General features: G+C 42.4%; 2 protein-coding genes across 4 annotated transcripts; one reads left to right on the top strand and one right to left on the bottom strand.

Annotated features, from left to right (window-relative positions):
* Positions 1-564: 564 nt before the first annotated feature.
* On the bottom strand, positions 565-8,547 carry gucy2f (guanylate cyclase 2F, retinal). 3 transcript variants are annotated; one of them, XM_029517002.1, is made up of 19 exons: positions 8,499-8,547; positions 7,574-8,408; positions 6,831-7,132; positions 5,997-6,351; positions 5,752-5,836; positions 5,279-5,375; positions 4,988-5,113; positions 4,403-4,483; positions 4,023-4,199; positions 3,766-3,922; positions 3,486-3,635; positions 3,068-3,216; positions 2,789-2,952; positions 2,523-2,715; positions 2,152-2,326; positions 1,707-1,805; positions 1,519-1,613; positions 1,350-1,435; positions 715-796 (listed from the first exon to the last, which is right to left on the bottom strand). In XM_029517002.1, the coding sequence occupies exons 2-19, from the start codon at positions 8,313-8,315 to the stop codon at positions 715-717; spliced, it is 3,315 nt and encodes a 1,104-aa protein (XP_029372862.1). In that variant the 5' UTR covers positions 8,316-8,408; positions 8,499-8,547. The 3 variants fall into 3 exon arrangements, 2 of the variants coding, with proteins under 2 accessions (XP_029372861.1, XP_029372862.1); XM_029517001.1 differs by lacking the exon at positions 8,499-8,547 and having other exon boundaries at positions 565-796; positions 7,574-8,315; XR_003841386.1 differs by lacking the exon at positions 8,499-8,547 and having other exon boundaries at positions 658-796; positions 1,179-1,435; positions 7,574-8,315.
* A 3,821-nt stretch (positions 8,548-12,368) lies between these two features.
* tsku (tsukushi small leucine rich proteoglycan homolog (Xenopus laevis)) lies at positions 12,369-20,137 on the top strand. The gene is made up of 3 exons (XM_029518392.1): positions 12,369-12,627; positions 17,111-17,421; positions 17,942-20,137. The coding sequence occupies exons 2-3, from the start codon at positions 17,116-17,118 to the stop codon at positions 18,680-18,682; spliced, it is 1,047 nt and encodes a 348-aa protein (XP_029374252.1). The 5' UTR covers positions 12,369-12,627; positions 17,111-17,115; the 3' UTR covers positions 18,683-20,137.
* Positions 20,138-24,948: the final 4,811 nt, after the last annotated feature.

The raw sequence follows: 24,948 nt of genomic DNA, 5'->3' as shown, positions 1-24,948 counted from the left end.
ACCGAGCACTTTGGAAAAAACTATTACATGTTTTTAAATTAAATTTCAATTAAATTTAAATGAATAAAGGGACATGCATGGACTGGACTAACTCAGTTCTAGTGGAGTAGAAATAAAAGTTCCTCTTTATCTCTTTATATAGTTTCATACAATAGCAGCCTTTGCCTCCAGCTTTGAAGGCAGTATTTAACATTCAGCCATAGCTAGGTAACAGTCTTGGCTCCACAACTCTATTATGACCTTTGGTTGACAAACTAAGAACAGACATTATCACCAGGAAAAAAAAAAAGAAAACATTTCATTTTGAAATAGGCGTTTGGGGCATTCAATCTTGCGACAGGTGGCCCTCTGGTTGCCCTGAATCGGTGACCACTTAGTGGCCAGTGTGCGCACAGAGGGGTGAATGAGTGCATCCCTCATGAAGGAGCCAGAGCACTTTCATTGTGTTTCTCAGCGGCAGATACTTACACAGGTAATGCGACAACTCTCATTACATTAGCACCGTGGCGTTCTGCTGCGTTGGCTGCTGGCAGATTAGCCAGTCGATGGACAATCCTATTAAGCGTGTCTGCATTAAGCCAAAGTGAGAGGCTGGGCGATGCCATCTCCCCTCTGCCTGCCCCTTCCAGCTCTTTGTCTCTTTCTGGATGTGTCCTCCTCTCTTCGTCTCGTCTGGTTGTGCGTCTTTCACATCTTTGCTCCTCTTCCTGTCATTTATATCTTCTTGTCCACCTGCCTGTTGGCCTTGCGAAAAAGTGTCTTGATTTCGTCTGTCACCATCTCCTGCCAGTTGTCCCTGGTAAAGGCAGAGGATGGAATTAAGACCGGCATTGTATTTTACAGAAATATTCATTCATAAGCAGATATACATCGTAAAGAAACGTCCCACAAAGCAGACACAACAGGCACAATAACGCCACCACAAACACTAAAACAAATGAAAGTTAATTATGAAAATGCGCCAGCCACAATAAATGTAAATGAAGCCAACAAAGAGGGCTTTTCCCAATCTGCTTAGGAAGATGGAGAAGGTGATAAGATCAAGAGATTAATGAGACTAATAAACCACAAAGCAAGCACGAAGAACTCAACGAAAGAGAAGTGCGGGTATCTGGTCAATGACACCTCCACAACACAACACAACACAACACGACACCAGCTGGTATGCAGGTCTCTACCTCCTCTGTGTCTGAACTAAAAAGGTCAAGCCTTTTTCTCGGCTTTCTTTCTCCTGTACGCAGCTATATCCTCAGGGTTCAGGCCGTGATTGTTTTCCCTGGAGTGACATTTGTGTGTCAGTCATCAATATGAGAAAATGATGAAGAGCAACAACGAGTGGAAGCTCTTACCCCGGTTTGATCTCTGGTGGTTTTGGCAAAGGCTTTGTAAAGTTTGTTTTCCCCACAAGCCAGTATGTCTCTTCAACACCTTTACCCTGCCAGGGAGAAGGAAACAGGTTCAGATTGGTTAAATCCAAGTGTGTCAGAAATACTCGCCAAGACTGGTTTTAAATGTTACCTTCAGCTCCGTCTTGCCTCTGACTTCTATTTTATAACCTTCATTAAGAGAATGGAGGATCTTCACAGTGCTCAAATTCACATGGATTCTATAAGCTGAGGGGAAAACGAGAGAAGGGAGAGATTGGGCCAAAATGAAACATGACACGGGAGCAAAACGCAGTGGCAGATGTGTTTGGGGAAACTCACGCAGCCCAGTGGATTCCATACGAGAGGCAGTGTTGACGGTGTCTCCAAAAAGGCAGTACCGAGGCATTGTCAGACCCACCACCCCGGCAACACAGGGCCCTGCAAAACACACGGAAACAAATAGATATACAGCTGCTGCATCAGTATCATATGCATTTGTGTTGTAAGAGACACTGAAGAGGTTGATGGAATAAGACTTATGAAAGGGAGACTTTCATTAGAGCGGAACTGAGTCCGGACATGAAAAAAGTACAACCAGGAAAAGGAAAGTTATCATATTATATATTAATTGTGTTGGGTTTTTTTTTTCTTCATAGCAAAAGACAAACAATTCAGTGTCTGTTCATGGTGGGAACACATTGATGTTAAATCTGTGCTGATGTATCTGCAGCAGAGGATTCAGAAGTATGAACCGGGTGCCGGGGGACTCCAGCTTTGAACTCACCCGAGTGGATTCCTATTCGGATCCTGACCGGCACGTCTGGCATGTGTCGCATATGGAAGGTTCCCACTGAGCTGAGGATGTTCAGAGACATGTTGGCAATCTCAGCAGCGTGTTTGTTGCCGTTTCTCTTTGGCAGGCCTGAAGCCACCATGTATGCATCGCCAATGGTCTCCACCTGGGCAATTATTTAGTTATGGAGACATGAGCGGGGGTCGAAGGTTAGATTTCTACTGAGGGCTCATTAAGGTGGTTTATATGCTAATTTACTGTGTTTAACTTTCTGCTGATCAGTCCACAACACTGATTGACTTCTCTGAATACTGCTGAGAAGCAGGAGGATTCATTCATAAACTCGGATCACGCTTTCTGACCTTGTAGACGTCGTGGCTATTGAGCACGGCGTCGAACAGGGTGTACAGGTCGTTGAGCAGGTCGACCACCTCGATTGGGTCACTCAGCGAGGAGATGGTAGTGAAACCTACAATGTCACTGAAGTAGATTGTCACCTCATCAAAGTATTCTGGCTCCACGGTGGCACCGGTCTTCAGAGCCTCAGCCACGGAGCTGCAGAAAATGTACGAAATTCAGATCATCGGGCGATAGACGGTAGGACTTCACTGCGTGCGGGTTAACTCACGGTGGGAGCATCTCAGAAAGCAGTTTTTCTGTTCTCTGCTTTTCCACTTCCAACTCTTCTGTCCTCTCTCTGATGAGGTCCTCCAAGTTGGAGCTGTACTGCTCCAGCATCCTGAGCATGGAATCAATGATGTTGGTCTTCTTACCTTTGTTGATGAGCTTGAACTAGTTGGAAAGAAAATCATACAATTATTGACCGTATGTATCACAAACAGGTTTGCCCAACACACCAGATGCAGATTGGAACAATAAGTTCACAAGGGTATCTTCAGAAAATCACCCTGTCAAAGATCTCATCGAAGGTTGGTCTGCGGTCGGGCAGTTCACTCCAGCACTGCTTCATCAGCTGGATACACTCAAGTGGAGCCTGGTCCGGGGCCACGGTGGGGCGGCACATTGGAGGAGGCTTCTTTACCTTACGGATGATCTCTGGTGTTGGGATTGTGGGGATTAGACACATTACCCAGGTGAGACTAAAATTTGAACTAATATCCTGCCACCGTAAGGAATGAGAGTTCTGCTAAATGGTAAAAATTTAAAGAAAGAAAGAAAGAAACAAACAAACAAAAAAAAAAACTTTGGTCACATCTTCCTAAATTCTGCATTTAACTTGTTTGGTTACTTTTGAAAAATCTTTCTCTAATTTGTCTGTTTCTCTTTATTAGCACCTCTACCTTTGTGATGGATGCATACTGTACCTTCAGGTGGGAGTCCCAGCATGCAGTATGGAGGCCCCCTGACCACCACCTCTTGGAGGATAATGGAAAAGCTGTACACGTCTCCCTTGGAGGTCCCTTTACGTGAGCTCGCAGGGTCTCGCAGGAACTCGGGAGCCGTCCAAAATAGATCTGAGTGGGAAAACAAAAAGAAGGTTAGACACCAGCCAATGGCTCCATCTTTTTGCTCTGACTTTGAGCATTCACATTTATTCGTCAAACAAAAAACTGTACGTGTATTGTTATTTCTACCAGGTTTCACCTTCAGGTGGAGGTTCTTCAGTGGGAGCTTTCTGAGACTCCAACAGCTCATTGAAGCCATAGTCAGTAATCTTCAGGACAAAACGCCCATCTACCACACAGTTACGAGATTTTAGTCTGCCATGGGGGAAGTCTCTGTGGTGAAGGTATTTCATACCCTGGAAGCAAAATGCATTAAATTCATTCAAATTCAAAAAATGTGGCCAAATGGCCCAAACTCCAGTTTTCTTTTTAAAGAAACAGTATATTTATGACAACCTTGATGAGGTCGAGCACAAGTGAGGATTTGAACATCCAGTCTAATTTAACATCCTCGTTCCTCAGCAGGTCTTGCAGGCTGCCCCGCGAGCAGTGCTCCGTCACCACCGCAAACATGGAGCAGTCCGAAAAGAAGCCCAGGAATGGATTGACGTTCTCATTTCTCAGGTCTTTCATCTGAAAGAGCAACAGCGAATAAGCAAGTTAAAGCAGAAAAAGGAGAAAGACAGGTATGTTAAAACACCCATAACACCATATTAGTTTTAATCCACATAAACCTACGTCTGATATTGAGACAACGGGTAGTTTTTCCAATTTACCTAATTTGAGTGTAAATTCCATTATGTGCTTTTTTTTTTTTTCAAAACCTGCTGCTATACCTTTGTGAAGATCTTTGTGGTGCTCTGCTTCACTTCCTTGAAGTGGCCCTCTTCAAATTTCTTCAGCCAAACCCAGTCACCCTGAGAGAGAAGCCACGTCATTACTGAGGAATCAAGCTTTTGTTCAGAGATTTCGTCATGTCATTTCATTTTGCCTCTTAATGTGGCGATGTGCCTGCTCTGTGATAATGAACAAGCCTTTTCACCTCTCATTCATGAGGTTTCTTCGGCTCTCAAGTTACAACAACAATCAAAAAACCGAAAACTAGATGACCTTGGTTTATCTTTTCTTGGATAACAATGACCTGGACGACTGAGCATTTTCTCAGGTTGGTCATGGGAATGTATCACTTCACTACCCAATCAGAATTTTTTATGTGAGCGTGTTTGGAAGTATTGTTGTAACTTAGAGGATGCATGGCTTAGCAAAAACAAGAGCAAGACCAAAACAACTGGCTCTGTTCCACCTAAAAAGGTGTCATCTTACCACTAACCCGTGTTTAACATCCACCACTTCCTCCCTCAGATGCTTACTCATTTCCTAAATGTTGTGTTGCAGTACAGACTGAAGCAAAAGTAACCTGCCTCATACACAGCCACATTGGTGGACTCGTGAGTTGCCGTCTGCATGCTGTTTACAGAGTGTGAGCGGTCTGCAGATTTCTCCTCCAGAGCGCTCTTGGACTCGCTCAGATCCTCCAAAGTGATTTTCTGCCAGACATCAAACATCGATGGGGAAGATTTCATAGAAATAAGTAATGTCATGAAGTAATCATCGTGCAATGTCCAGTGAACGGGAATATAAAAATGATTAATAGATTAACAAGTCAATGTTTGATTCTACATTGATGACCGGGTTTCGGTGATGCTGTTTACCTTTTTGCTAAGCTGTGGATTGATGAATGTGAGATCCTCTAGGGTGAGCAAGATCCGATTGGGACCTTTGACCAGCTGGATTTGTTGGAGTCGCCGTCTGCCATTGAGATTTAGAAAGATAAAAAACTGTCTCAGAAATAATCTTTGATGCAAAGAAAGATAATTTTTGCGATTACTTACTGCCCAATGTTAGCATGTATTCGCTGAGTCAGATACAATCAGTTGCCTGACATCTAAACAGTTTATTTGATAGTTTAGTAGTGTAGTGTAGTTTAAACGCTATCTTAAATAATTAACTGGGATTGTGTGATAACACAATCACACCAATGAGTATGTGAATGGATCTTTTCTGACAAAAAAAAAAAAAAAAAAGAAATTTGTATTTGAATGGTAGGAAGGATGGAGAGAGAAGGGTGGGGCACATTTTGTGTAATTTTACATAAGACCCATGTGTTTGTATTTCCAGGCTGTACCTGATATAAAAAGTTATTCCAAGCCCTCCGACAGCCAGAGTCAGAATGACAGCCAACACCACCACGATATAAATAACCTCCACACCTGCGAACGACATGAGGTGACTTGGAAATGAGGTTTGGGGAATAAATAGAAAAGGTATGAAGAGCACGCCATAAAACTGTGAAGATGTGAGTGAACACATCCACCAAACCAATGTTCCCAAACAACCATGAACGTACACACAAGAACTGAAATATTGTACCTCCTGAGCAGATGGCGTTCTTTTCAAACCAGCAGCTGGAGTCAGGCGATGGAGGGGATCCTCCTGGAAAATGAATTGATCTGCCGGCAAAACGAAGCACTCCGGATGTCAGATCCACCATGTAAGTCTGGTAGAGCTGACTCCCGCTGTTGTCAGTGTCCAGGATGACGTAGTTGGTCTTGACTTCCCTGGCAGTGTCCACTTTGACCTTCTGGTTGAAACCACTGAAGGTGGTGTTCTTTGTGAAGTAGGCCAGGTTTGACCCTGACAGCTGCATGCCTGCCCTCCTGGCGTTGTGGATGGACCTAGCCAGCAGGTAGAAGCTGTTGTAGATGGTTCCAAAAAGCGGGTTAACCTGATGATCACAACAGAGGGTGTGATGTGTTACTCTGCTGTATGAGTGTAAAACCAATGTTTCTGACATATAGAGATACCAAATCAACTAGGAGCAGATCGATCACAAATGAGTGGTGTTTGTGGACTCTTTTTGCGTTCCTTTTTTTTATGCTTTTTGCTCTTTAAAAGCCGCGTAATTCTGATATTTGTTATAAAATGAGCAAATTTGAACTGATTGAAGTGGATTGTTCCTTCTTAGCTATAATATAGCTGCAGTTGAGGAAAAGCCAATTTTATTACTCTATTACTCACATGTTTTGGATGTGTTGAGGATTGTGGATTTTGTTTCTATTCTCTTAAATTGGAGTTATGCTAAATTACAGTCATCGTTTTTCAGTGTACATATGGGCATGCCAATTGAGTTTTGAGACAGACTTTCTTGTAAGAACTGGAGTTTGGACCTTTAAATCCATGGTGTAGCATCCTAACAGCCCCTACCTGCTCCGCCTGAACAGCCAGCGCCAGTTCCTCGCTCCTCTTGGCTGCAGCGAACGCCTCATTGAAGGAGAATGGCTCTGAGGCCATGGTGATAGTGAGCACGGCGTCATAGGCCTCCCTCAGCCTACTGTTGTTTTGCAGGGGCCGATAAGAGACATTCGTGTAGGGCACGCTGTAGTGGAGAGTGTCGTAGGGAACAAACGCATACTTCCCCGAGGTCAGGCCCATTTCCCGGGCTTTGAGAAGAAAAGCAGCCTGATGCTCACCTCCAACCAGGAGTGAGTGCATACACATGATTATAGCTGAAACAAACCAAGTGGGGAAAAACAAAATGTTAGTCTTATGAAGACCCCAGCTCCTGATCTCAGGATTAGGATGATGTCATATGTGAGCTGGAGAACAGTACTGGAAAACACAGTGTGGTAAAGAATATCATCCTCAAGTGGGTTAGCTGGAACCTCCTGAAAATGTTTACCCAAACATCTTTAATTTCAATTCTAAATTTGGTTTAGTAGAACGTGCACTGTCTGGGGTGAGCTGGTGGGCTGAGGGGTGATAAAGGCACTTCGAAATCACTGGCAATTTAAGTTGCTGGCCCAGCTCACCTTATATATTGCAAATAATTTTTTTCTGAAACCCCTGTTTGATTATAGACTGATTCTACTGATCGGTTATCTCTTCTGGGGTCATTTTAACATATGATTAATGGGCTTATAGATATTTTATCACTGCAGTCTTCTCACCTCTGATCCCTCCTGCACCCTGGATCTTCCTCAGTGTGCTCTCCACCTCCGTCTCGTTCATACCCATAGGTGTAACCAGGCGAATGGGAAGCCCCTTATTCCTCAGAGCAGTGGCCAATCTGCCAGCAGTGTCCACCCAAATATCCTCATTGGAAGACACCACCACAACGCTGGCCCACCTGAAGTGTTTCAGCACAGCGAACAACACCTCAGTGGGGAACGGTACCGTCCTGGTAAAGGTCGGGTATGCTGTGGTCCGGAGCAGCTCATAGTTGATGCAGCCGTAGGAGAAGACGGCCTTGTCCCAGTTCTTTGCCAGGAGAGACGCTGCAATACAGTATCCGGGGTTGGTGGGACCCACAAACGCATCCGCCATCTTCTCATAATAAATAAAGGCGGTGAGAGCTTTGGATGTCTCGCAAGGCTCCTGCAGGATGATAAAGTCCATTTTCAGGCCCAGGTCCAGGTTCAGGTCTCCGTTTATCCGGCTCACAGCGAGCCTGGCGGCCGCTGCGGGCAGGGCCCTGTAGTACACAGGGTCGCAGTTCCAAGGTCCCAACACCCCCACTTTGAAAATCAAACATCGGACACAGCAAGGAAACGTCAGCACCCCGAGTAGGACCCATAGTAGAAAGTTATAGAAGGGCAGTGTGGCTAGAGTTGTTCTGCTTTTAATGATGGGAACACACGGATGGTTAGACTCCCATAGTGCCCCTCTAAAATTAGGAGGAATATTTTGCATTTTCCCTCCAGAGTGTCCAAGGTAGTGAATCTTTATTTCCACTTTTTCAAGAAAAAAAATAAATAAAAAAGTCAAAGATCAGACCAGCGACACCTGCGAAATAGATGGAAATTAATATTCTGGGGATGACTGGATTTCAAAATAAAATGATTAGTCAGAAGTTGCTGAATTAAAATAACTTACCATGTCTTTGATCCCATCCGGACAGGTTTGGATGTCCGACGAGACAATCTTACAGGTGTCCTCTTTGGTCCACTTCTCAAAATAAAAAAAAAAGGAGGGGGGTGGGGGGCGGGGGACTTCTACCTAACCATCTCAACCCCCACAAAAAAACTCAGCCATTCACCCCGAGGATCCAAAGTGTCACCCTTGTCCAGACAAAGCAGTGTCATTGTGTTTGGATTACTGGGCTGAGAGTGACGTGCGGGGCTTGGAGACAACTTCAGCACCCTGGAGAGCTACTTCCGCCCCGCAGCCAGCGCCTCTGAAGGCTCTGCGGCGTTTCCACCGACACCTCCGACCACAGGCAGCATATCTGAACAAGGACAAAAACCAAAACCCCACTGGCCCTCAGCTCCTCTGTTTGTCTGTTGTATGGTCAGGGAGAAAAAAAAACCCAAAAAAAAAACCAAAAAAAAAAAAAAAAAAAAAAAAAAAAACTGATTCACATCCAGTTAGTTAAAAAAACATTAACTGTCTTCCCTCAAAAGTCGTGTGTGATTAATTAAAATGGAAAGGTATTAGATGTATTATAAAAACGGGAAGCCTGCTTTAGCTACAGGCCTATTCAATCAAATCCCTCCAAAGTGACCTGAGGCCAAAGCATAGGTGCTGCTCTCTAATCCATTTTCAGTGAGGCACAGTATAAGAGGATTGACAACAGGCCTTAGTCTGCTCTGAAAGCCTTGTTATTATTCATACTGGAGAAGCTATAAAGTTTTTTTTTTCTACCAGTTACCAAGTAAAAAGTCATAGCCCAGGACTTTGCGTGATTAATATTTTGTATGCAACCATTTTTTTTGCCATGGTGACACCTGGACTGTGCTTTAATTGGTGTAATATGCCTGCAGTACAACAGGTCCCACAGATGAAATGAATTTGAACCCTGGTGGAGAAGGAGCCATTAAAGATAACGAAGGGCTCTCCCTGTGGATCCCTTGAGTTTTGCTGCATCTTGCCTGCGTCAGTCTTTTCAGCTCTTTTTCAAACGTCTCCATTGGTGAAACAGCCTGGCTGGCAAATGACTCCAAGAACAGCTGGTTGCCACAACATCAACCCCTTGGATGACGGTGTGAAAGGCAAAATATGAACTGGATGGATGATTTAACAAACACATGTGAGACCATGAGTCGGTGCTTATTAAAAAGAAGGTCATGAAGCACACCTGCCATACAAACTAGTTTTAATTTAGACTTCGGTGCTGCTCATGCTGCAGAACATCAATATATCATTTTGAAAGAGTCCATCTGCAGTGAGTGTTTCAACCAACCAGGCAGCAGGTGTGTGTTACAGACAGAGAGAGAGCGAGACTCTTTCTCTGACTGTGTGTGTTTGTGCATGTTAAGTGGACAGTAGGGGGATGAAGGTACATTATACAGACTTAACAGAATCCAATAGAATCCACAGTTACAGGAATATTATGTAGCATTAAGTGCACACTGAGTTGGAAAATGATTCCACCTTTGTTGACCCATATCCCACATAAGCTGATGAGCCTCTTAAACGTAACACCATGACACCGCCGTCCTGCATCCAGGAATAGAGGAACAGAAACGACGACTCAGCACAATGGCCACACAGCGAGGAGCGAACTGACAGTTCAGATGCTGCTCCTGAGATGAGCTCTGCACTTTTGGACACCGTGTGAAAGGAAACACAGATATTTTGCACAGGCTAAAACACATTTATATGTAGATATGTATGATCAATACAAATCTCAGGCCTATCCTGGTAACTGTTGCTATTGAGACTTTTTAGAGAGTTACCCCCCACATGCAACTCACAAATAAATCATGAGCTAAAAGTGACTGTACTGATGCCTTAGCAGTATGGCAGCCTTCATCTATGTGTGGGGGTGTATTTTCTATTTTCTGTTACTCCCAATGAAAGTTGTCATTTGTTGAAAAGTGAACCGGTTTATTTACCTCTTGAACCTTCACGATCTAATTGCAGACATTACATTTATTATCAGACTATTGTAGCTCTGGTTCCATCTAGTGGACTTACTGTGCAGTGCCTGTATACTAAGTCCACCCTTTTGCACCTTGTTGAGGAGAAAAGACGTAATGCACCATGAAATCGCTTCCTCCAGGAGCCTTAAAAAGTGCATGAAATTACTTGAAACCTAAATCAAAAACAGATATTTTTGTAACATCCTCCCCTGACAAGGCAGCACAATTTTGAAGTGCATGTTCTGTATGATAAGCAACAGTTTTCTTTACACTTTTCATAAGAAGAAAACACCCATCACGTCTTTAACATTTCAAAAACTAATTCTCTAAAAGCCGCAATTCTATAATGAAAACGTATTCACTACGTTCAGTGCAACAGAGCTGAAATCAACACATGATGGCGTCAGAGCTTTGACCAATTGTGACTCCATAAACAGTCAAATCACAAAGAAGTATAAGTATCGAATGTATGTGATACATTTATATGTATGTCTCCTTCATCACTGAATACCATGTTTTTCTTTCACAGGTTACATCTTTCTTCTCCTTACATAGTTATAGCATTTTCTGCATTCTTTCTGCTTAAGCCCCTATCTTATCTGCATAGTCTTGAAGATTCCCAGACGCTGCAACATGCAAGTGGGTTGTGTGCGTGTGTCTGAGAGTGCGCCTACAACCACAACTCAATAATCTCAGCTCTTTTTTTTTTTTTTTTTACCGTGACCTTAGATTGTGTCAACTTTTTGAGGTCGCATGTGTGTCTTGTACTGTACTGGCGTGTGCTTAGGTGCTGTCATGCTCTCAGGAGTAAAACAATGGCTGAGGGTGCAGATAGTGAGCGGAGGCCCCTCAGCATTGTGAGAGCAGCAACAGATGTTCGCCATAATTCATCACACTTGACCTTTGTGCCTTTGGCCCTCCTGATGACGCAGCCTCCTGTCTCCACAGATCTGCTCTGGCCTGCAGGAGGTGTCCAGCTTCACCATCCATAATCAGAGCCAGCCGTGGTTCTCCTGCATAGATGAGTGTTTAGAAATTACTTCCAAAGAATCGTTTTTACATATCACTCTAGTCAGCTATTTCTCAGCACAACTGTGTCAAATGACTTGAAATAAACCCCGAAGGTCCGTCCGCAGACATGCTGCGGAGCCAGTTTACAAGAAACGTCTACGCTTTCGTTCACATGATTTCTTCTTTTATCTTTAATCAAAATCCAAACTTCGAACGAAAAGAAACAAACCACCGCCTGGTTACGCAACTACTGCGTTTGGGCTTTGGTTTTGTTTTTGCTGCGAGCCGATGAGTGCAGAGCCAACTTCCACCTGAGAGAGCGGAGAGGAGCCGGAAGTCCGTCCGACGACCCTTTGAAAATAAAAGTCTATCAGTGAAGATGAGCTCCAGAAAATATCAGTCAAAAACGCCAGGAGATGTTACCTGGCGCATTAATAAACGCAATATTAAACTCAAGGCGGACTAGCTACACACAAAAAAAGTTAGAAGAAAGCTAAACAATCTAACAACTGAAGAAAAAAAAAAACGATTCACACCGCTAACGTTGTGCTCAAGCTAGGCTAGTTAAGCTAGGCTAGGCTAGTTAGCTCTAGCCGTTCGTTCCCGTTAAAATACCATGGCAACAGCAGCCTTAGCAACATAACAGAAACAATATCGTAACAGTAACAGAACTGGAAAAGAGTCAAATTAGGAAATAAAGGGATAAATGTGTGCTTAAACATGGAGTACAGCCTTTGACGAAGCCTCACGTTGGAGATGATCCTCTTGTTTTGGAAACTCGTCGACAGGAAGTGCTTTCATTTTGTCCTCCGGTGAGTTTGACGGCGGTGGTGGTGGTGGTGGTGGTGGTGGTGGTGGAGGAGGGGGGGGGGGGACCAGCCGAGCCCACCGGGAAGGACTTCTTTGGGATGGGAAGAGACCAGTCGTGCCCCAGCGTCTCTGTGGCGGAGCGGACCCGCAGAGGCGGAAAGGTCTGCGGGACTCATGTAGAGCAGCAGGCGGGACAACCAGCGGCGCTGCGGGAGGTCTGAGGAAAAACAAAAAAAAAAAAACAAAGTCTGAATAAAAATGGGAGCGGTGAAGTGAAGAAACGTCCGGAAAGCGCACGGTGGGGACGAAAAGGCACCAAAGTAAGTTAGCAACAAGAAAAAGTCCTTAAAGTAGGACAGCTTCTTTTATTCCTCTTTCAGTCCCGCTCCCTCTCAGTTTTCTGTCCGTCGGCAGCTGTCTGTCAGCGGGGGTAGTTTTTTCGGACTGGGGAGATTTGTGGTCAGATCGCATTTCACGTTTTGCCTCCGTGTTTTAGAAAAGAAACCGCCGCCGGTGGCTCTTTTGTGTGCCATTTACCGCAAATTATTTAGACACGAAGAAGAAGAAGAAGAAGAAAAGTTAGCGGGCTGAAAGATGCGCGACAGGGTTGACATGTGGAGCGTGTGATTGACAGCTGAAAGGGGCGGGGTTGGCATCCAGGTTGTTATTAATGGTGCTTAGAGATAAATACGTCTTAGTTAGTTTTTTTTTTTTTTTTTTTTTTTGGGGGGGGGGGGGGGGGGTATTTTAATCCGAAAAAAGGGGGCCACAGCTGAGGTCTCTGCCCTCAGCGCTCTGCCACGTACGGCTGCAGGAAATTTGATCTGCAGAGGTGCCCATGCGGAGTCTGTACACCCGCCCCTTGTGTTTACTTTCCACAGCATGGTGGTTCTCTTAATGCAGACAGACAGAGAGAAGTGACACACTTGTTTAATTCGTCAGTTCCTTTATTCGTGTTATGGAGAAGAAAGTTGGCTGACCGACCCTGACCGACCCTGAGGAGGAACCGCTTTTTGGGACATCCGCCGGAAAAAATAGGTCTCTTACTTATGTAAAAAAAGAGCAATGGCAATGAAAAATTTCTGTGGCAAGTGAAAGTCCTGAACTCAAATAATTTTAGTTAAGGTACACCAGCTATGCAAGAGAATAACCCTTGTTTGTGTTGCAGTGTATATATATTTGGTTTTTATATCTGAGAGATTGCTGTGTGGCTTTTGAAAGTGAGGCTACTGACTATTGCATATACTGGCAGATTATTAAAATCTTTCATGCTGATGTGCAGTGTCATTCGTGAACCTAATCTTTATGATGTGGCTATGGAGGTTCATCAGGTCCTCCACTAATAAGAAAGTTGTTGGTTTGACTCCTGCTTGCTCTGGTCCATATATCGGGCAGTCCTTGGGCAAGATACTGAACCTTGAATCGCCACTGCTGTCTCTTCTCCAGTGTATGAGTGTGGGTATGTATATACATGAGTAGCAGTATAAAGCACTATAGGAATGTTTGTGAGTGGGTGAATGTTGCTTTAAGGGGTCGAAGAAAATGGAAAAGTGCTATATTTTGCAGTCCATTTACCATTTATCTAAAGCTGCCAAATGTTGTTTTCCACTTAAATGTATCTGCCGGCAAATAATACTGATTTTAATACCAGTTTCAGCATTTTTTAAGTCATTGATATTATCCCTACATCAATTGCACTTGGATTCTTTTATTGACGTGATTGCAGTCAGGCCATGCAGTCTTGTGAATCTTCTATCCTTTTATATGGAATATTGTCTCTCTAACCTTGCTAAAATGTGTTGTGATGGAATCGATCAATTTCTGTGCTTAGCAAATGCTTTTATGCCCGTTACGAACTAATTGTTTTAAAACACTTAAAGTGCCATGTATTTGATATAAACTCACTGCCTCTTCCCCATTGTCAAGCATTAATTTGGTTTAAAAGGATTAGTGTGGCATTCATCTTTTAATTACACAGTTTTCAGCCTTCAACTTGATTAAATTGCGAAAGTACAGTCTCAGTGACATTAAGAACATATCAGAGTGCTGGAGGTCACTGAACAAACTGAGAGCTAGATGGTGTTATAGATGCAAATAAATCTATTATATGGAAGCGCTAAAAGGAGATAAGATCACGCACATTCAGTTTCTCTTCTGCTTTACGTGTTTCTTACATCTCAGTTTCAACAAGTCCATCTCAACAAAATCTCTTGGAAGATAAGTATACCGCTTGGAGACATGTGGTACCTTAACATTGGCTTTTGGCATGCTAAATCATTGTGTTTACACTGATAGCACTCTATGGTAATTGGATTATCACATTGTTGAAGTTTTGCCACAGTGTGTAAATATTTCAGAGGGAATAAATTAATAATTTTGTTAAAATCCGGCCTCAAAAGGTAGTCACTGCTGTGTATCTTCACTGTGAGCTGCTAAAGAAATAAATAAAGAACTAATGGCTAATTATCCTCAGAGGACGGTGGAGCTTTCTGTAATGCTTTCCCAAGAGAAAAGGTGTGAAAAGGCCTCTGAAAGTGAGAAGTTCTCAGGGGGTGATTTCACAGGCTTTTGCCAATTGTCCACTCTGGGGGGGGGTTCACAGCTTTAAATGCCGTTGCCATTGGATAATTGCGGTCGTTAGAATGTGGCTGATTTGAAGGCAGCGCCAGAAGCATTTTGCTGATCGTTGAGATTTATTGGACAGGGGTTGAGAAGAACACCTGGTGCAGGAAGTTCACAGTCCTAGTCCTCACTGAAACAACACATGGAGCGCGAGGATGTAGGGGGGCAAGGGGACAGATGAATGTGGCCCCATAACCATTCAGAGGTGATGAGCTGCTGAAAATCATGTTGTTTGTCGTAAAAAGTTTACATGAGGTGAAGCAAAACTTGCAATTACTTCATATATATATATTTGTGGTAAGAGTTTGTTTGGCATTTGGTGTAAAAGCTTCTTAAGCTGTAAAGTTAATTCAAGTCAAACCAGACAACCGCAGTATTTTTCCATACTGCTATGGACTATTTCGCTTACAAAGACCTCAACCAAATGTCATGTTAAATTTTACCCATGGGTGAAACATTATTTGCTCTTATAGCTTAATGTGAAACTCATAAAACTTTCCTCTTTGTTTGGTCACTGGAGGGATTCTGGCCTTCCTAAAAATACAGTCTCTGGTGTAATTTCTTACACTATCTTAAATTCTTTTAAGTTTGGTTTTTTTGTTTTCAGGTAAAAGTAAAATTTCTTAAAAGCTTTCATATTAAAGTTATCCCCTTTATTTAGTGGAACAAAATGATAATGATATATCCACTGAATCCACAAAATAACAATAAACAGAAAACATAATGTCATCACAAACTCAATGAAACACAACTCAAATCATTCAGTGGACTGCATTTACTCCCTCAATATCAGTATCAACATTTCAGTCTCAGTAAGCGAAAGGGGTAAAATGACTAAAGCAATAGAAACACTGCACAGAGGTGAGCAACTCTGTTTAAGTAGACTTTGATCTCAGTTAATCAGCCTGCATACATTGATCCAAAAACATTATGCAGTTATGCAACCTCAGCCTCTTACATAAGCTCAAATAAATGACCTTAACTGCTGTTAGATATGCCTGTTAACAGCCTTAACCCGAACCATTGATTATGATATAACTTAGGTCAATAAAAGACAGAGTCAGAAGGAAATCATAATGTCAGATCAGGTGTTATCTCACTGCAGGAATGTGCTAACGAGCATTTCTCGCATAAAGTTAAATTTGCGTGCATCTTTATTGAAGGCTATACAATAAAATGGCGTAAAAATGTGTGGAAAAACGAAGCAAGACCACAACAATCTTTTATAAAAATGGTGCCCAGTGACAGAGTCAATGGTCTCATGCTTAAGCAGTTATTTGTCCCTCTCATCTGTCAGTCTGATGGATGAAGGCTTAAAAAGAGGTACTAATTTAATTTCTCACGCAGCCGCACTGCTATAAAAGTTTTTATCTTCTACATGCACTCTGCTATGTCATGTCTACTTGACCGTGACTGTTCACATTTACTTATTGCACAACTCTCAACCTCATGCTGCTGCTCTTACACATTCGAGTGATTGTGTGCCTTTGTGCATACACACATTGCCCAAGTTAAAGCAAGCGCGCTTTAGTGAGCCTTCACTGATCCGTGACGGGTGTACATAGAGGGACCTAGCAAATGTTCAGAAGGTATGAGAGTTCAGTTTTTATCCATTTGTGTTTCTGTAATCTGTCCATTTTTTATAGGTAGAATTTGTGTCCTCTTATTCTATTTATGTTGTTTAATTTTCATTTAATTTCTGCCTGTTTTTTTTTTTTTTTTTATTATTCATCTTGTTTTCAAAGCAGAAACTCCAACAAGATGTTAAGAAAGTTGGCATGTTTTATTTTTCCTAATCTTAAAATGGGACAGAGATATTTTAACAGTAATGCACAATCATGGTAGTAGGCAAGCTAAGAAAGTGTAGAAGAACACTTTGATCAAAGAAATCAGGTCACACCCACTGGGAAAGAAAGGGGAAGAAAGAATTTGAAGCTACTCCAGTTGCATGGAAAAAAACCTGAAAATTGTTTTTTTTTTTTTTTTTGTTAGATTAACAAAGATTAACAAATACTTTCAATAATGACAGCTCCTTAAATTTCTTTAATCACAAACAAAGTGTTCTGATCTGATCTGGTGATTGAATAGGCGTAGTTGACTGGCTACTAAGGGTTGATCTGGACTTGTTAAAGTTTTCCAAAACCTTTCCAAACCTCAAACAGTGTGCCACTCTCTCCCCAGGCATAATGCTGCTCCTCCTGTGTTTTGGCCTGTCGATGCTGGCGGCTGTCCAGTCCAGCGGCGTGAAAAATTGCCACCTTGGTTGCCGCTGTGAGGTGGAGAGCTTTGGCCTGTTTGACAGCTTCAGTCTGACCAGAGTGGACTGTCGTGGGCTGGCACCCAGCACCACCATGCCCATCCCCATCCCTCTGGACACAACCCACCTGGACCTGTCCTCCATCGCCTTGGGCCCACTCAGTGAGACGATGTTAGCCGGTCCAGGCTACACCACGCTCGTCAGCCTGGACATCAGCAGCAATCGTATCACAAAGGTTGGTTCTTCACGGGAGTCATGTGTACACCTTAATACGTAACAATGAAGAAATGCAATGTAATAAAATAATATTCTGCCTCCAACAATTACAATTTTCAATATATAATACAAGTTATGCATCCCCTCTCTGTTTAACACACTTGGGGGTGTTGCAGCTTCATTGTTTTATATTTGGACAGCATTTCTAGATGATGTGAGCTAATCTTATAAGATAATAAATTACTCTGCAAGCTACTACATGCTAACAGTAACTGGGTTTGTGTTTGTTGTTGTTTTTGATTGCGGTGGGCACTCCAAATTGTGACATGAACACCACAATGAGCAAAATGAGTCATCTAAGATATTTTTTACAAAAACAGATAAATAAGAATACTCAAAAATGCATAAAAAATGTTTTTGCGCACAACCACCATGAAAGCAGACGTATTTTTATTTCACTGGATTTTCTGTTCGAAAACATCATCTCGCAAATAGCGAGATGTCTCTTGTGACTCAGTTCCTTGATCTCTTATCTTCAGATCAACCCCAACGCCTTGTCCAAGCTGCGATATTTGGAGACATTGGATCTGAGCCACAATGACCTGGTGAGCCTCTCCCCAAGCTGCTTCTCTGGCCTCCCTCTGGCTGAAGTGGACTTAAGCCACAACAGCTTCCAGGAGTTCGACATGGATGTGTTTGCCACTAAAGTCAACGGTGGAGCGGTCAGTGTGGATCTGTCTCATAACAAACTCGTGTCAGTCTCCACGATTTCTCATGGAAAGGCGTTACACATTCAAAGCTTAAACCTATCAGCAAACCAGCTGTCGAGGGTGCCCACGCTAGCAGGACTCCCTCTGAGGTATCTCAGTCTGGACAGTAACCCCATCACCCGGATCACGGAGGGAGCCTTTGCTCAGTTGAAGGATCTGGTTCATTTATCAATCAGCAGCCTCCATGAGCTTCAGGAAATTGAGCCTTACAGCTTCAAGGGTCTCCAGAGCCTCCAGGTTCTGGATCTTTCCAACAACCACAAGCTGAAGACTCTGAGCCCTGCTGTTTTTAGTGGACTAAACTCCCTGCAGGAGCTGAATTTGTCAGGTTCTGGTGTGGTGTCCTTGCCAAATAATATGCTGACTCACTTGCCCAGTATTAAGAGTATTACGCTGGGACGAGGGATCCACTGCTGGAGGACCCAGAAACAGGGCCAGTTCCACCCTCAGCTGGGTCAGGTCCAGCACAATGAGGTTCTGAACTGTAACGTGGAGGGCATTGCGTTGTAAGACTACATGGGAACAGAAGCCCAGAACTGTGCCTTAATCTGCTTAGATATGCAAAACACTTTTTCATGTAACTCTTGTTTCCTCTGTTTCAAGGTGAAACTTTGGAAAACGTCTTAAGGCTTAATACAGCCTTCACAAACTCCTTAAACAAGTATCTCACCTGCTGTACCTTCATGAAACACAATGGCTGAAATGTTCAGTATTTTACAAAGCAAAGAACAATTTACACCTGAACATACAGCATAGTTTAAAAAATGGTAAAGGATCTTTCACAAATACAAAACTTAGTAAAAAACAGTCATGTTCATACTTAAATTAAACCATATAATTATTTGCACTTGTACACGTGTCCATCGTGTACAATACCTCCTTTTGACCACTAACAGTTTTCATTTGATGTTGACTTTGAATGTGATGCTGAATGGCGATAATTAAAGGAAGAGATCGACATTTTGGAGAAATGCACATATTGGCTTTCCAGTTGACAGTGAGAAGATTGATGTCAGTCCCAAATCTGTTAGCTTATCCTTGCTCAAAGACTGGAGGGAAACAGTTTGCTGGAATCTGTCCAATAGCTCATCGATGAGCGATAATCGGTTCCTTTTACACTTATTGTAGAGATAACAGTAATATCACATAATTTGATTTTGTTATGGTAACTGAGTCCCTCCTTTTCCGGTCTTTACTGTAAGCGAGGCTAAGCTAACTAGCTGATCGTAGCTGCATATTTACCACGCAGATGGGAGAGTTGTCTCAAACTTCTTATCTAAAACTCGATGAAAAAGCAAATTATTTCTAAAGTGTGGTCTGGACACCTGCAGCAAAGACACTGTGATAATTATAATGAGTTGGGTAAATATATTTTTTTAGTTACACCCGCAAAATGTATTACTTGAATTTCCTTCTACACACATTAGCCCAACAACTTGCCCATTTTGTTGAGATGATTTGTGACGATAGGTTGGGTGTCAAGCTTTTTAAAAATAAGGTGCATGCATTGAATGTAGTTTCACTGTTTCAGTGACATTACACAACTACAAACAAGCTTCCTCCACGCTGACGAGGAGTTTATCTTTAACGTGATAGTTGGTTCAAATCTGACCAAACAACTGTGACAACTTTTGCGTATTTAGTGATGAAGCAATGCCTCTATCTTAATGTTTGAAACGCTGAGCTGCACCGTGCTGTCACCTGTAACCTTACTTTAGCATTCCTGTGGTATTTCTAAGAAGACGCTCAGCCTCATGACTGCATATTACGGTTTGTGAATGTCAGATGTTTGTGAAGGCTTTGGTTTGCTGGTTTTGAGATTGTTAAGGAAATCGACCTCTTTCATCTGGATAATTAAAAACCGGTCACGGTGTAGAAGTATATATTTGTATGTAACTGTATTGTATATAACTTTATATATATATATATATAAAAAAATAATATGTGTAATAAATTTCACACTGACTGGTTCGAATGACTCCCATTGCTCATGTTTTGTGTGTGTGGCACCAATCGCTGGGTGTGTCAGCGCAGCAGTATAAACACACATTAACAACAAAACCAAACACAAGGAAAGATTGTGTCATTGTCGACGCTGTGTTTAACTTTTTGCTGAAAATACTGATTTTCATAGTAGTCTGTGATTTCTCTCCGGAGCACTGACTCATAGCTGGGTGGGACTCTCCAGGGCAAGCAGAAAGCTCAGATCTCAGCGGTTTAGCTTCACAGATGCTTTTCCACTTTATAAAACTTAGTAACGTGTTTTTTTCTTTTTTTGGCTTTCTCTACCTTCAAGTGTCTGAATATACAGACTCTTACGTACACTTGTGGTGTTGACTGGTTCTTAATAACAATCAAAGCGGGCAGACATGCCAGGGTTTGGCAGGTTACCAGCCCGGAGTAGGATGGTAACCTGCCAAGATGGTGACTGGGAGTGAGACGGGAAGAGAAAGGAGAAAAAGGGGGGTGGGGAGTTGGGTTTCAGCGCAGCAGCTTACTGATCTCCTGTGTGTGCCTGGCAATGGGGGTTTGTCCTGTGAGACAGAGAAAACATTCACATCAGGCACTCCTTTCTGTTAAAGACACTCAAAAAAAAAAAAAAAAGACTTGAGTAAACTGAAGGGTTTTCACTGATTGCGTGAGAGTTGGACTGTACATGTCATGTCCTGAAAACTATAGCAGATCTGTGGTGGATCCTAAAAAAAGCACAAAATCTCCATTTGTCTTGGATTTGTTCATGCCTGTGTATGTGTGAATGTGATCCTCCCCAAGTTGGTGTGGGGCAGCTTGAGAGCCCCTATGGATTTGACCCCATTTCGGAAAACTGCTTCCAGATGTTGGTGCTTTTTTGTCCATCTCCTGAAGAGCTGACATGTTGGGACCTAAAGAACCCAACATCTATGTGAGAGTGTAGTCTGCAGTGCTGCGATAAACTCTGAAATTGCAAAGACATTCAGAGAATGCAACAAGCACAACAAATTTGGTCAAAAATCAAACACAGGATATTTTCTCCCCACTTTGATGCTGCTGCTTTAGCTCTTCATGTGTGATCGTGACGTCCAGTTTGGTTTGACTGTTTAAAGTGAAATAATATGTTTAAGGAGACATTTCAGTGTAAAAAGACCACAGAAAACTAGACAGAATAATTTTTCCGGTCACATATCTTTTCACGTTTTATGCTGCTTCTAACAATGTCCCCCTGTCCGGCCTGGGACGAGCTCAGATGCGTCGAAGAGCAACACAAATGTGTTAACATGTGATTTGCATGAAACCTGACAGACAGAAATGAAGCTCCGTCCACTCTAGCAGGAGAAATCACACTTCATTTGATTTTTCACATTAGCTGGAAAAGCCTCTGAGTTGTCCTGGAATCAATAAAGGTGTTGGAAGAAATGCTGATGTTTCAGTTTGATGCTGACAAGCACATCAGTACAATGTCACTCAATTGGAGCGTGGCTCAAAGGAGAGAAACTAAGCAAAAGCACATTTTCATCATCACATAAAATGTAGTGCCGTGAAATATCTGTCAGTCTTTAGAAGAGGCAGCTGTAATCAGGAGAACAAAGTTACTTTCTGTGGATAAAGTTGAAGCTGGGTCAACAGAAATATTGAGAGAGCGGACCGAGCTTTCAGTCACAGTTTCAGATGTTGCCAGTGAAAAAAAAAAGGGGGGACGGGGGACGGGGACGAATTTGCAGGTAGGAGTTATGTGCACATATTTATGGCGTAATTGCTACCAAACATGAACAACTGTTGAATTTTTATAGGTTTGAACAAGATTCAACATGATTTACTGATTCAGCTGTTGCTCTTTCGTTGCTTTTAAAAAAAAAAAGCGTTAAGTTGGAGAACAACCTAACTTTGGCGTGCTGTTTACGTTGAGCTGGCGTGGGAAGTGTGCCTGAAGAAATCACACGCAGTGGTCTGACTGCGACGTAATTACTTCAACGCAGAGGGAGGCTTTGAACTCTGTGTAATTAATTCAGGCAAGCAGATGCAGGGTGTCTTTATTAAGTGCCCTGTTCTTGCTTGAACAACTATCAAAACGTATGTAATTTGACCTTCCTGCTTAAATCCTCTGGAGGATCAGGCTATCCAAGCAGCTAATACACTTTGCATCAACAATGACTCCATATTGCTGCAAACACTGTGAGGTTTTACATTTCATCCCCAGAGGATGCTGTTAAGTCCAAAGTTTGGGATTTTATAAGCCACTTTTTTTTATTATTATTATTATTTTACAGAGGTTAGGATTTAAGTCTTAATTTGTTCAGTTTTCACCTGGCAACAGTGGCATTGACGTATTAATGCTCCGAATGGCCACCGGTGCTGTTGTGGCACCGTGACAATAGACACCAAGGCACCGCGTCAGCACAATGCTGCTCAGCACAGAGGTTTTGTTTTTCAGACAAACAAAAGATCAGCTCAACTTGTCGCCCTCAACAAAGATTTGCTTGTTTTTCTGAGCGCCACTAAAAAGCTGTGGCAGTTTGTACCACTGTATAGGATTGTTTCGGGCTCAGAAAATATCTGCTAATATGGTTCTAGTATGTTTGGTTTGCTACATGGCTACGCGGAGTCGCACACCACTTCTTTGCAGTCAGTCTTTCAAGGGCTTGTCCACGTACTTGAATGCCGCAGCTCCCCACCTACACATAATGGCCTGGCACCAGATTAGACAGATTTTTGTCTCTCTGACAAACATGCACAAGCTAAGACAATGGGTTTCTGCTTTGTATCAATGAATCACAGTCAAATAAGTCCAGAGGCCACATCAATGAGCCAAAACTGCTACTGCTCTGGCACGAAGGAAACAGCTCACACCAGCCAAAAAACTGATCAGTAAGAGTAAAAAAATCTTTCCCTATTGAACTTTTGCATTTTGAAAAAGCTTACCATGACTCAGCACTATAGCAGAATTGTATGTGGCAACACTAAATGAAGATTTCAAACCTTGGTTCAAATCATATTTTATAAGATCACTAGCTAATACATCTTTAGCAAAATGTTTCCTTGTAAAAAAACAACCCACATAAAAATAACTTTCATCATTTTCTTCCATTGCAGATGAAGGGGGCGCACCCAGCAGCAAAGACACCTTGTTCGTGCGGGTTATCAGCTGCTGGATCTGCACTGTGTGACATCAGGCATGTGAGAGAGAAGCATGACTTTGCTTCGCAGGCAACGAATTCTGAATCATGTTGCTCCCACTGCCAACTGGGTTTTTCCCCATTTTGCCCAAGTGCAAAATGAAACACAAAAAAGCCTGATCCTTAATTCATAAAAATGACCTTTGGATAAGCCTACATTTGTTTTTAGCTGCACATTTTTTCAGTGAGCAATGCTTCCAAATTCTACATTTTCGGTTAAAGCTCGGGCTAAACACTATCTAATTTCAAAAATCCTGCACAAAGCATCATTGTCACTTCACAGAGATTAAATCTGTGAGTGAGTCAGTTTATGACCTGGCTTTGGGTCATATTGGGTCTGACCTCCCTACACTCATGGGCCAAACCTGGCTTCCTCCACATTCCAGCAGACGCCGTGTCTTTTCCAGTAAGGCATAAACACTCTTCTGCGCAGGCAGATGAGACAAGAGAGTCAGCAGAAGGCACAAGAGAAAATGATCAAGGAGGGAGATAAGCTGATGAGATACAGGAGGATAACGTTCGCCACTATGAACACGAAGCACGCAGTAAAAGCCAAATTCATGAGCCCCTTTGAAACTGAGTGAATAATGAGCCTACCTGACCTCCATGTTTTCATGGATACATCGGATATGAACGTCAGTTTTTGCGGGTGCATTTCTTTACGTTAAGTCAGTTTTGTTAACATTGCTGCTTGCTCACACTCAGTTGCGTCACCACATCTCATATTGTCGGTGGGAGTTTCCCCAGAGGAAAAAGGATATATCCTGATTCTGCTGCCCTCTCTGTCATTCTCCTCCGTCTGGTTTCCATCAGGGAAACAGCTGGGCTGGACTATGTGAAAGGTTTTCTTTTTTTTCCTTGTGCCATTTTTGCTTGATTGGTTTTTACTCTTTTGTGCTAAAATGGAAAAATTAGGAAGGTGGATGAAAACATCGTGGTTCATTTTCTAACCCTAGGGAGCTCATTCTAGTCTTTAAGAGCACTCATTCGCTGAAGCAGACACACTTTGTCATGAGTTTTGGCTGCAGGGTGGAAATCCTCTGCTCACTGAGCAGGAAATGCAAAATAATGTGGTTAAAACTGTCTTCAGGTCATGGCCTTCTAACCATTAAGAGAGATTAAGAGTTGAAAGAGGCGCTTGTCTTAATGATACTCTTGATCAGTACAGGAACTGAAAAGGGTGCATGACCCTGACTGGAATACAAAAAAACCCCAAAAAAACAAAGACAAAACAAAAAAAAAAAAAAAACGAGACCTCCAAATTAGTGCAATTTTTATATGTTGCTATAAAAGTTAAAAGCCAAGTTAATACTGAAAGTTGCTCTATTTATTTATTCAAACCACTGAGGAGTGAGAACATGGCAACGTTATTTGTTTGGAGCCAAAGACTGCCTGATTCACTTTTTCCAAGGAGCAAAAACAAATCCAAATATTATCCCGACACTAAAATAAATATTTATGAGAAACAGTTGAAAACATTAAACCCTGTTAACATTTACAACACTGCAAGTGGCATTTTACTGCAACTTCCCTTTTTCAACACCTGAATTCAAAATTTCAATTCACACCATAGAACAGGACGCGATGTGTTATATTTTTTCTGACACACTCGAATGAGTTAATGAT

This window comes from Echeneis naucrates, chromosome 13, assembly GCF_900963305.1.
Source record: "Echeneis naucrates chromosome 13, fEcheNa1.1, whole genome shotgun sequence".
Classification (NCBI taxonomy): domain Eukaryota; kingdom Metazoa; phylum Chordata; class Actinopteri; order Carangiformes; family Echeneidae; genus Echeneis; species Echeneis naucrates.
Note: the sequence above shows the minus strand (reverse complement) of the source record. Positions and strands in the feature narration are given on the sequence as shown.

Bases quoted from the DNA above. Each gene is read 5' to 3' on its own strand.
- gucy2f (XM_029517002.1), bottom strand. From the start codon at position 8,315: ATGCAAAATATTCCTCCTAATTTTAGAGGGGCACTATGGGAGTCTAAC. The intron at 4,484-4,987 runs GCAGGTTACTTT...CTTCTCTCTCAG, and splicing joins CCAATGTGGCTGTGTATGAG to GGTGACTGGGTTTGGCTGAA. The intron at 3,636-3,765 runs GTGAAACCTGGT...TTTCCCACTCAG, and splicing joins TGAAGAACCTCCACCTGAAG to ATCTATTTTGGACGGCTCCC.
- tsku (XM_029518392.1), top strand. From the start codon at position 17,116: ATGCTGCTCCTCCTGTGTTTTGGCCTGTCGATGCTGGCGGCTGTCCAG. The intron at 17,422-17,941 runs GTTGGTTCTTCA...TCTTATCTTCAG, and splicing joins GCAGCAATCGTATCACAAAG to ATCAACCCCAACGCCTTGTC.